Source organism: Ahaetulla prasina, chromosome 16 (assembly GCF_028640845.1).
Source record: "Ahaetulla prasina isolate Xishuangbanna chromosome 16, ASM2864084v1, whole genome shotgun sequence".
Taxonomy (NCBI): Eukaryota; Metazoa; Chordata; class Lepidosauria; order Squamata; family Colubridae; genus Ahaetulla; species Ahaetulla prasina.
Genome location: NC_080554.1, coordinates 13,084,894 through 13,096,517, shown reverse-complemented (window position 1 = coordinate 13,096,517; position 11,624 = coordinate 13,084,894). Strand labels below are relative to the sequence as shown.

Genomic DNA, 11,624 nt, shown 5'->3' with positions numbered 1-11,624 from the left:
GCAAACTTCGAGATGTTTGGCTGGGTTGAAGATCCTAATTTTATTTATTTCATTAATATTCATGGGCTGCCCAACTCCAGTGGACCTGAAGGGGGACAAATAGAAAAACCGCCTCCCCTACAATTCGGCAGGATCATTTAATCATGTGAATTTTGTAAAATGCAAGTTCTCTATCAAGGTAGCCAATCAAAAGCTGAGGGGATGGACTAGATGCCCACTGAAACCCCTCAGAAAAAAAGAGCCCCATCAACTGAAGGAGCCACAGGCCGGATTTTCATTTCAGAGAGCTTGTAGGAGTAGTAGGCGCCTTTCCCAGTCCCCCAGTTGATGCCTTCCCCACGAGGCTTGTGTTCTCCCAGCCAGTATTTCCCGTTGAGGTTGGAGTGGTGGCAGTCGTGGTACCACCAAGCCCCGTGGTACTTCTCAGCACAGTTGAACTTTTTTGGGTCCTGCTGCTTTTCTCTGGTGGAGAAGGTCATGTTGTTGTGCTGGGAGAGTGAGTCACCTGGGAGGCAGAAAGGGGGAATAGATGGCTGGAAAGCCAGCCCAGAGCATCTATTTTTTTTAAAAAAGGGTTTTTTAAAAAATTTTAGACAAACAAACGTACAATACATAGTCAACCATTTAGTGCAGGGGTCTCCAACCTTGGTCCCTTTAAGACTTGTGGACTTCAACTCCCAGAGTTCCTCAGCCAGCTTTGCTTTGGGACTCTCAGAGTTAAAGTCCACAAGTCTTAAAGGGACCATGGTTGAGACCCTGATTTAGTGTATCACCTGAGTACCTATTTTGTGTCTTCTTCTTACTCCTCCAATATTTATCATGTCTTAATATTATCATTTAATCCAGGGGTCTCCAACCTTGGTCCCTTTAAGACTTGTGGACTTCAACTCCCAGAGTCCCTCAGCCAGCTTTGCTTTGCTGGCTGAGGGACTCTGGGAGCTGAAGTCCACAAGTCTTAAAGGGACCAAGGTTGGAGACCCCTGATTTAATCTATTACAACATTTCTCCCACATTTCTTACTTCTATATTAATTCATTTACATATCTCCCTTCTCCTCTTCTTCATTCATTCCGTTACAACCTTTTCCCTAAGAATTTTTAATCATTTCATGTATATCTCTTCTCCACCATTGATAAAATTGCCCCCATACCTTAAAATATTCTGATTCTTCCTTTTCTTTAATTGTCAAAGTTAATCTATTTATTTCTGTACATTCCAATATTTTCTTAATTACTTCTCCCTCTGAAGGGATTTTCTCTGCTTTCCATCTTTGTGCAAATGTTATCCTCGCTGCAGTTATAACATGCATAATCAAATATCTATTTTCTTTACTAAATTTCTCTGGTAAGTTACCCAATGGGAACAGTTCAGGTTTTAGATCAGCCCAGAGCATCTCCAGGGGGGACATTCATTGGCCTGATGGGCATTGCCAAGTCCGGGAAGGCTCATGGAGAAGGATACTAAGGCCCCCTGGATTTTGACAGGGACTCACCTGCAGGGCCCCCCGTGAAGGCGCCCAGAGTTAGCCGATACCACTTGGATTCTGCCGCCACTTGGAAAGACGCATATTTGGCAAAGGAATGCTTATTGTCGAAATCAGTGAGGTCAATACGCAATTCATTCTTTCCTAGAAGGAAGAGAACAGCCATGTGGGTCACTTGGTGCACTGCTCACACTCACAGTCCCACGAGCCTGTTTCTCTGGTGCCTCCCCAGTGGCGGGATTAAATAATTTAATAACCGGTTCTCTGGCTGGGTAGACATTGGTTCTCTGACTGGGTGGTCATGTGACCTGGTGGGTGCGGCCAACCCAATATCACTCATCATACCCAGCCCTGCCTCCCGGCCATTTGCCTCAAAGGTAGAGCTGGGATTCAGTAATTCTGACCAGTTCGGACTAATCTCACTGTCAACTTGCAAAGCATGTTGCTCTTGAGTTGCCATAGGCAAAGGGGATGGGAACACGAATGTGCAGCTGCGGCGAGGCAGCACATCAGTCAAAAACAGAAGCCATATTTCTGTCAAGGCCATCTCCCAGAGTTACCCACAGTGGCTGGAGGGGAGTGATCTCTACAGCCCGCAAAATTGCTTCATTGAAGAATGTGACTGATGACACACCTCGGGAGGCGGGGGAAACAGGGTCAGAACTGGGTCATAGAGTATGTAAGGTCAGAGTTGGCTTCACTTAGGAAGTGCCGACAAGAAGCTTCTAATAAATAACTGGATTTCCTTTGAAGCTCAGCTTGAGGCTCATGATTTAATTAGGGTATCAGTCAGAACCCTGAGACTCACCACTGGTTGGCCCCAAACCCACCTATTTTTTGCACTTTTTTCGCCTGTCTTTTGACCACTTTTTTTTGGCCGTTTTCTGGGTCAAAAAAGGGCCTGAAAACAGCCAAAAATGGGAAAAAATGGGGGAAAAACAGTCTGGAGGGGCGGGGCCAAACAGTGGTGGGATTAGCCGGTTCACCAAACTGGGCAGAATTTTAAATACCAGTTCACCCAAACTGATCCGAAGTGGCTGAATCCCACTTCTGTGCCTCCCCCATCTGCAGAGGGGCCTGAGGGTTCCCTTGGGGCTCTTCCCATTGAGGGCTCACTGCCCTGTGCCTCTACCCTGGCAACAGGAGGGTTCAGGGCTGCAAGGGGAAGCCCCTCACCCAGCGAGGTTAAGCGGTGAAGATTGTCGTTCCCCAGCCAAAATTCAGTCAGCTGGTTTCCAAATCCCCTCTTGTAGGCAGCCCAGTCCCGGAAAAAGTCCACTGAGCCGTCCAACCGCCTTTGGAAGACCTGCAGGGAAGAATTGGGACCCTTAACATTCCCTCTGGGCAGGTCATGAAATCAAAGGCTTTCTCTCCCCACAACCCTCTCTTCCCAAATTTTAGGGGTCTCAGAGCTGGCCTTGTCCACCCAGAAGTGCTGAACCCCCTCCCATGGTCCCCCTGGCCCCCATCCTGGTAAAGTTTCTGTTTCATCCCATTCCTGGCAAGCAGCAAAGTTACTGTCAGATCCCTAACATGATACTGCCATTCAAATGGAAGGAGGGGTGAGCATGGGGATAAGCTGTATTTTATAACCTTTTTTCTGGCGCCTAAGCGCCCTGCATTATTCTCACCTTTTTTGGAGTGTAATAAGGAGGGAGGGCCATGTGGATTGTTTCAGTTTGTTGAAAGTGGAAGAAGATCATGGGAATGGATCCTGATCTGTTTCTCAGGATGGCCATTAAAATAACATCTTCACACCTGTGGATTGACTGAATCCACATTCAGACTGGAGGGAGGGATTCTAAAGCCCAATTTCTAACTGTATAGTTTGGGAGGGAATTTAGAGTCTGCTTCGCCTTGTCCTGCTATCACTTCTTCTCAATAAAAGGTTCCTTTTGAAATACCACATTTCAAGAGTCTATACTTTCTTGGGAAAGGAGGAGAGGCAGGGCCTGACAGTTACAATCCTGCGTGTATCTGCCATGGGGCATAACCCCCTTTCCCATGGAAGGCTCCCTCCAAGGCACTGCAGTCAGAAATGCTGAATGCCTTGGCCACGTCTGGGAAGAGCTGCCCTCTGCTGGACTCACAATCCATCCGCCTCCGTCCGTGTCCATGTCACACAGCACCTCCAGGGGCTGGCAATCCTGTGGGTAGATGGTGTACCAGCCGCTCAGGACCACTCCTCTTTTCAAGAGCTCTTTGCAGTTTGGGGCACCTGGGCAGAAAGGGGGCAGGAGAGGTTGGCGCTCTCTGTGCCAGGATCTTTGCCTGAGGGGCTGCAGTTGGTTGGCAATAGGCATCCGGCCAGTAAAGTGGGTCAAGTTTGTTGTGGTGTTGCATAATGGGGATGGGGGCTTCCCATAGCATTGGTGGGTGGGCTGGATTACCTACCCCTCCTGAAATGTTTTTGGAGGAGCCATTTTTCTTCTCAAGATGAAATCTGTTTTGGTGCAAACATTTTTTTATGTTTCCCTAAAGCTGCCAGTGGTCAGACATGGATCCTGTAAATGCTGGAACTGCCCAGCCACAACATCATCTCTCTAGGGAATTGGGGGGGGGATGCATAATAACGACACACACACACTCACCTTGCTTGCACTTAAACGCCTCCAGCTTCTTCTCGTCTACAAAAAAGAAGGAAGTGAAAAAAAGCCAATTCCTCCCCTTCCCCCCCCCCATGTGGCAGGGAAGGCCGGGGAGGGGGGAGGGATCCCACCTTGTTTACCTGAATTGGGGAGGGGAACAGAGGCACAACTATGTCTGATGTGCCACAGTCTGCCAACCTCTCGGGGATCCCTTTCAGCCTAACTTCAGACCCCACAGAGCTTGTTGGTGGGCTGAGCTGCACAATTCAGCCAGGGGCCCCTTTTGCTTCAGAGACCAGAGAGGCTGGCTGAGGCCCTGATCCGAGGCAGCTCCTCCTGATGTTCCCCTTGGGGTGGGAGCCACAGTCCTTACCAATTTCTCCTGGGTCACCTTTCTCGCCTGGAATGCAAAGAGAAGGAGAAGGGCAGAATTCCTCCTTTTTAGCCCAGCAGCATCACTGGGGCTCAAGAGGGGGTGCCAAGCAGTTGAACCCCAGAAGTCCATAAGTAGCAACATCTGCTGGGGGAAAATGGGTACCAAGCTCTCTCCCCAGCCCCCCAGAACCCTGAGGGGTGTCATAAGCCATTTTCAGGGAGGTCCCTTCCTTTTGAAAAATGATTCTGGCACAGTTGAACAAAATAAGATGACATGATTTGTGATTTGGACAACACAAGTTGGTAGAGTGAAGGCGCCCACAATAAGAACTGTTAAGTTCGGGAAGTAACGAGGCTGGAGACCAGGGTAGTGACAACAGCTCTTTAATATAGGGTGAACCCAGCAACAGGCTGGGGGGAAAAACCTCTCCTTTTATACAGTTCTGGTGGAGGCTTCGACCAATCAGCAACATGCTGATTTCCCGCTCAAATATTTAAAGGTACAAACATGAATACATAACACTCCTCCCCTCCCAGAAAACACTTTGCCTCTATTTACATATTTATTTACATGTTATTTTTCGACGTAGTCACGCAAATAACCTGGGCGTCTCCTAGTTCTTTCTGACCTGCGCGGTTCAGTTCTGGGTGGTGTTTTGAGCTGGTCGGAGGGGCTGTTTTCTCCTCCCAGCTCTTTCTCTGGGCCAACGGGCTCCGGATTATTGGCCGACTCTTTTTCTTGGCCATCCGGCCTTGGATTAATTTTGGATCTTTCCCTGCTGCTTCCCTCGGGGACCTGATGGCGTCGCTGGAACTCTGGGACCTCAGCTAAGTCTTGCGCCTCCCCCGGGTCATTGTCAGCTGTGGACTCAAATTGGTATTGGTCATGATCTGTTCCATTTGGTTCGGTTTGATCAGTTATTCGTTTCCTTAACTGATCTATGTGGCGCCTCCACACTCGGTTGTCGGGTAGCTCTACCACGTACGATTTTGGGCCGGTTATCTTTATTATTTGTCCTGCGAACCAACTAGGCCCGTCCCCATAGTTTCGGGCCCACACCCTATGCTCATTTCCCTTGTCTTTTCTAGTTCCCCCTTGTAACCCTCGGGTGTGTAATGGGGGTTCAAGCGGTCAAGTGGGCACCGGAGTTTCCGTCCCATTAGCAATTCGGCTGGGCTTTTCCCGGTGGCCGTGCTTGGGGTTCTGTGTTGGACGGCTGGAAAGTCTATTTTGTTTGCCAGTCACCTGGTTTGAGCCTGGACAATGCCTCCTTAGCGCCCGGACGGAACGCCTGCAAGGCCATTCGACGCAGGGGTGGAAAGGCGCAGAGAGGGCATGTCGGATGCCTTCCTCTGCCAGGTATTCTTCAAACTGGGCTGCCGTGAATTGGGGCCCATTGTCGGACACCAGAGTGTCCGCAACCCGTGAGTTGCGAATAGGTGGCGCAGAGTTGCGATTACTGCTTCGGCCGTAGTGGATTTCATGATTATGATCTCCAACCATTTAGAAAATGCATCCACAACCACTAGGAATGTTTGGCCATGGAAAGGGCCAGCAAAGTCAATGTGGATTCTTGACCAGGGCCCTTGGGGCTTTTCCCATTCTCTGACTGGGGCCATTGGGGGTAGAGGTCTGGACTCTTGGCAAGCTTGGCATTTCCCTACCCTCTCGGCAATCTCTGCGCCCATGAGTGGCCACCACATAGCTTCTAGCTAACCCCTTCATCCTTACGATCCCTGGGTGACCTCGTGGAGGAGGTCCAATACCTTTCCCTTAATTTATCAGGAATTATTACACGATCACCCCATAACAGGCACCCCTTGAGCCGAGAGCTCATCTCGCTTTTTAACAAATTCTTTGAACTCGCCCGCGCAGCGGGCCACCCTCTCTGTACCCAACCGAGTACAGTCCTTAACACAATGTCCCGGTATGATGCCCGAGCCACTTCCTTAGATGTGACTGGGCCAGAGTCCAATGAGTCAATAAGTAGGATGGGCGTCCCCGGAGTGGGGTCTTCGATCGCCCCTGGTAGTGGGCATCGGCTTAACGCGTCTGCATGCCCCACTTCTTTTCCTGGTCGATGCTGCAGCTTGTAGGAGTAAGCGGCTAAGAATATAGTCCAACGGGTCAAGCGTGGCGGAAGTGCCACAGGCGTTGCGGTCGCCAGCCAGTATCCTAGTAGCGGTCTGTGGTCAGTCACGATTTCAAAATTCCGCCCAAAGACATACTCGTGGAATTTCTTGACCCCTGACACAATGGCTAGTGCTTCTTTGTCTAATTGGCTGTAGTTCCTCTCTGGGGAGGACATCGTTCTAGAGTAGAACGCTATGGGGGCTTCTGTGCCGTTTGGAAGTCTATGGCTGAGTACAGCCCCCACCCCATAAGGGGAGGCATCGCAAACCAGCACTAGGGGTAATGAGTCGTGATATTGGATGAGCAGGCTATCACTTGAGAGCAGGTTCTTTACTGCTTCAAAAGCCCTATTTTCTGACTTTCCCCAAGACCAAACAGTATTTTTCCTAAGAGCCTATGCAGCGGTTCCGCAACGGGTTGCTTTGTTCTTTAAAAAGACCGCGTAAAATTAACCAATCCCAGGAATGCCTGCAGCTCTGCTTTGTTTTTGGGCGCTGGAGCCTTCCTAATTGCCTTAACCTTGCTTTCAGTAGGGTGAATTTTCTTGTCTATCCGTAGCCCAAGAAATCGACGGATTCGACCCTATCTGGCATTTGTTTGTCTTGACTTTTAATCCGCTGTCCGGAAAATGCTCAAGACCTTTCTTAACCGCCTCCCCAATTCCTCCATGTTTTCCCTGAAATTAGGACATCATCAAGTAGGGAACTACCCTGGGAGCCCCTGCAGTAGTCGCTCCATCAGGTTTTGAACAGCCCTGGTGCCACACTGACCCCAAATTGCAATCGGTGCACTTGAAGGCCCCCTGTGAGTTACAATCGCTTGGGCTTCGCCAGCGGGCGCTCACTGGCAGTTGTTGGTAGGCTTGGGCCAAGTCTAACTTTGCAAAGACTTGCCCTTGCCCCAAAGAGTGCAATAAGTGTTGCACCACTGGAACCGGTAAGCGCTTTTCTGTAAGGCTTTGTTGCGCCGCCTTGTAGTCAGCGCAAATTCTAATTGACCCGTCCGGTTTTATGGGGTGACGATTGGCGCCTCCCACTTTGCGTGATCGACTGGCACCAAAATCCCTGATTAATGAGCTTATCCAGCTCCTTATCGATTTTTGGTTTTAGGGCAAAAGGGACTCTCCTCGCCTTAAGCCTAATGGGGCTACCTGGGGTCTAAGTTGAAGGAAATAGGGGTCCCTTGTACTTGCCCAGGCAGTCCTTGAAGACATCTTCGAACTCGTTAAAGAGAATGTCTTTCAGGTTACAGTCACTTCTGTAGATGCCAGTCACCCCATGCCCAGGGCACGAAACCAGTCTAGTCCCAACAGACTGGGCAGAGTTCCTTCGACGATCGTGATGGGCAGGGTCTTTTATGTGGGCCGACGACTCGGACGGAGGTGGTCCTCGAACAGGGATGCGATTCCCTGGTAGTCGTGCACTGTAGCCGTTGTGCTTGCAGGTGGCGCTTGACGGACGGCAGCGACTTCGCCAAAGTGTCCCAGGACATGATGGTGATCGCTGATCCCGTGTCTACTTCAAGCCGGCACCGTACTCTCTATTTTTGGCTGGTGAAGATCTTCTTCTCCACTTTGGTTGAGGCGCGCCTATGACCACAGTTGTTTGGTTGGAATCCGCCTTTTTGTTTGAGCCAATCGCGGGCCGCCTTGCCGATTCCGCGCTCTGATTGGCCGATTTGAATTTTCGGCGGAAGGTTGGGCCGCTCGACAAACTTGAGCTAGGTGCCCTTTCTTCCCACACCGACATGTCGCGCCTTTAAACTTGCAGCGTTGGCGCTGGTGTTGACCTCGCAGCCTTGACTGCCCCGGTCCCCTTTGTCGCGTTTCGGTGCGGCAGACCCTTCCTCATCTTCACCGCCGGATTCGGTCTGAACCTCCTCCTGGTGCACCGAGTTGCCTTCGCCGCCTTTTGTGGGACCGGCTTCTGCAGCGTCTCTGCCGCTTGGGATGACATTTCATGTGCTCTGGCTTCGCCCAGAGCGCTAGCGTGAGGTTGCTCTTTGCCAGCAGCCGCCGCAAACGGATGTCTTTGACCTCGGATGAGTTGCTCGAGAGCACCTCGCCCAGGTCACGGTATCCGCAGTCCCTGGACGCCTTTAGGGCGCCATGTAGTCGCCATGGATTCGCCTCCATCTGCCTTCGCCTCCGAATTCAAACCGCCGCACGATTTGGACGGCGCAGCGGCGGTTTTTAGTAAAGTCTGTAAAGTTGGCCACGACACCGACTGCAACGGCGTTGGCTCTGCCAGGGCTTCCGCGATGTCGATGACCTCCGGACCGCAGTGGCTTAAGAAATAAGCCCTCTTCGGTTATCTGGAACTCCGCAGTTCGTTGGCTTCTAGAAAGCTTTCAAACGGGTCATATACGTTCCCATTTCTCTTGGCCGGGTCAAACGGTGCGGGCGGAGTGTAACTGGCCATCTCCGCTTTCTGCCCTGGGTTTGCTGGGTTCGGTCTATCGTGCTTCAGCTCGGTTCTGGTTCTCCTTAGCCTCGAGATCCCACCTTCGTCGCCAATGTTAAGTTCGGGAAGTAACGAGGCTGGAGACCAGGGTAGTGACAACAGCTCTTTAATATAGGGTGAACCCAGCAACAGGCTGGGGGGAAAAACCTCTCCTTTTATACAGTTCTGGTGGAGGCTTCGACCAATCAGCAACGTGCTGATTTCCCGCTCAAATATTTAAAGGTACAAACATGAATACATAACAAGAACCAAGGTCCCAGAGCAGCACAACCAAACTCTTACCTTTCTCTCCAGGTTGTCCTTGGTCTCCTTTTTCTCCTGAGTCAAAGGGAAGAATTTTTTTTTCAATCCTCCTGCGCTCAATCTGGTCCTCACCCCAGGCAGCCCCAGAGATGTCAGTGGTTTTTTAACTGCCCATACAAAGGAAGATCTGGGCTCCTGGGGGAGGGGAGCTGACTAAACATCAGGCTCAAGATAAATAGAAGATAGATAGAATAACTTTATTGTAACTTTGAACGTACACTAATTGTCATACATTAAAATGAAATTTCATTGCATACAGCTCTCAAACGGGTACCACCTCCAATATACACTACATAAATATGACAAAATAAAAAATTAATACAAAATTATGCAAATGCCCACATATATTATATGACACAGAGAAACTGTACGGTCTAGTTGTGATGTATATATGTACGCATGGCAAAAAAGCCCCGAATCTTGTGAGTTTACCAGACGGATGGCCAAGGGAAACAAAGCTGTTACAGAATCTGGTAGTCCTGCTAGAAATACTTCGAAACCTCCTCCCAGAGGGGAGCAACAGGAAGAGACCATAAAGTGGGTGTGTGGGATGTCTAACAATGCTTGAAGCAATAAGCACATAGCGCTTATAAGCAGCATCCTTGAATCACGGAAAGCAAGCTTCCTATAATCTTCTCCGCTGTCCTCACCACTCTCTGTAGGGACTTTCTATTGAGGCAATGCTATACCAAACCAAACAGGGATGCAGTTTATTAAAATGCTCTCCATCATGACTCTGTAAAAAGTGGCCAGGACAGAAGGAGAAAAATGTGCTCTCATCCAACGGAGAAAATGCAAACACTGGTTTGCATGTTTCACTAAAGATAACGTCTGAAGAAACCAGTTCAGATTGTTAGTTTTCTGCACCCGCAGATACTTAATACTGTTGACCAACCCTACATCTGCACCCTTGATACTGAGTGGAGTATGACCCTGCCAGATCTTTCTAAAATCTACAATGATCAAGCAATCCAACCCCCTCTTCCAGTTTTGGGGTCCCTTCTTTGGGTCCCTTTCCCAATGTGTTACTCTCTCACTTCACCCAGCTGCCCAAACACACCTGTGCAACTCTGGAATCAGAAACCCTCTCATTCCACCTTACCTTTTGGCCCAGGGGCTCCAATTTTCTCATGGATTCCTTGCAAGCATCTTTCACCTGTTAAGGGAAGACATAATGAGGCTTCCAGGTGCCCACAAGGAGGGAGGGGAGCAATCCCCAGCTGAAAGGTGGCTGGGTAGGCAGCCCTCTGCCAGCCACTCTGTGTTTTGTGCAGGTTTAAACCAGAGCAGGTGGCAAACCCAAGGAAATGCCCCCTTTGGGAGGTGGACTTCCGACAGATCGAATGCCCGGAAGAAACCGTTCCCTTCCCTCTTGTGCCAGTCCTTGCAGCCTTCATTTGTGGCATCTTCCTTCTGCCTTGTGACAAAACAGGTTATTTCTTTCAGAAGGCTTCATGTTCAGGAATCAATTTCACCCTCTGTCAAAAGACCCACCTTTGGGCCCTGGAATGCCAGGGGGGCCCCGTGGCCCTTGTGGTCCTGGCAAGCCTGGACTCCCCCGCACAATGGCTATTGTATTGTTGCCATCTAGGCCCAGCACCTTAAGTTCTGCAAAGGAAGGAAAACATTTGGAGCAAAAAAATGCTTCTTTTGACCTAAGGTAAATTTCCTAACTCTGAAGGCAGGCAGAAGATCGCTGTCCCTCCTCCTCAGAGCCAACCTGCCTGCTCCTCACCTGGGAAGGAGGACTCCTGTGCCCCTCGATGGATTGCGATCATCAGGCAGAACAGGAGGAGACCTACTTGTTCTCCAGCGTTCCTCATGGTGCCCACTGGACTCCGACTGCAGCCGGCCCTGGACCCTTTTATTTGGGCAGCCTGCTTTTGTCCCTTTTCCTTTTAATTGGGGACTTTGGGACAATAGTCACAACACCAAAAACTGTTTCCTTATTTATCAGAACACACCTCTGTTAATTAAACAGTACATGGGTAATCCTTCATTCTAAAGGGGGGATTACCGCATTTGCTTCCAATGAAAGCCACTGTCAATCATGCCAACTTGGTCAGTTAGAAAACTAAGCCTCTCGAATCCATTGTTAATGAAAGCACACTTTACTAAAGCCAAGTGGTGAGAGAAGAAGCAAAACCAGATCTGGGATTTTCATAAGCAAAATTATGGCTACCTTTTCCCATGTTCCCATCTTCCACCCTTGTTACCTTTAATGTCCAATTAGATTCTAACCAATTGTTTGGGTAACGTTCCCTGGCTTTGAAGGCTGG

General features: G+C 49.7%; 1 protein-coding gene across 1 annotated transcript; it reads right to left on the bottom strand.

The window, feature by feature from the left end:
• On the bottom strand, positions 1–11,213 carry LOC131186183 (ficolin-1-like). The gene is made up of 10 exons (XM_058159528.1): positions 11,081–11,213; positions 10,840–10,953; positions 10,448–10,501; positions 9,325–9,360; positions 4,445–4,471; positions 4,075–4,110; positions 3,574–3,701; positions 2,660–2,789; positions 1,493–1,627; positions 1–505 (listed from the first exon to the last, which is right to left on the bottom strand). The coding sequence occupies exons 1-10, from the start codon at positions 11,166–11,168 to the stop codon at positions 228–230; spliced, it is 1,026 nt and encodes a 341-aa protein (XP_058015511.1). The 5' UTR covers positions 11,169–11,213; the 3' UTR covers positions 1–227.
• Between the last annotated feature and the right edge of the window lie 411 nt (positions 11,214–11,624).

Excerpts from the sequence above, each read along its gene's own strand:
- LOC131186183 (XM_058159528.1), bottom strand. The coding sequence starts at position 11,168 with ATGAGGAACGCTGGAGAACAAGTAGGTCTCCTCCTGTTCTGCCTGATG. Across the intron at positions 10,954-11,080 it reads ACAGGAGTCCTCCTTCCCAG|AACTTAAGGTGCTGGGCCTA; the intron begins GTGAGGAGCAGG and ends CTTCCTTTGCAG. Across the intron at positions 2,790-3,573 it reads CGGACGGAGGCGGATGGATT|GTCTTCCAAAGGCGGTTGGA; the intron begins GTGAGTCCAGCA and ends TCTTCCCTGCAG.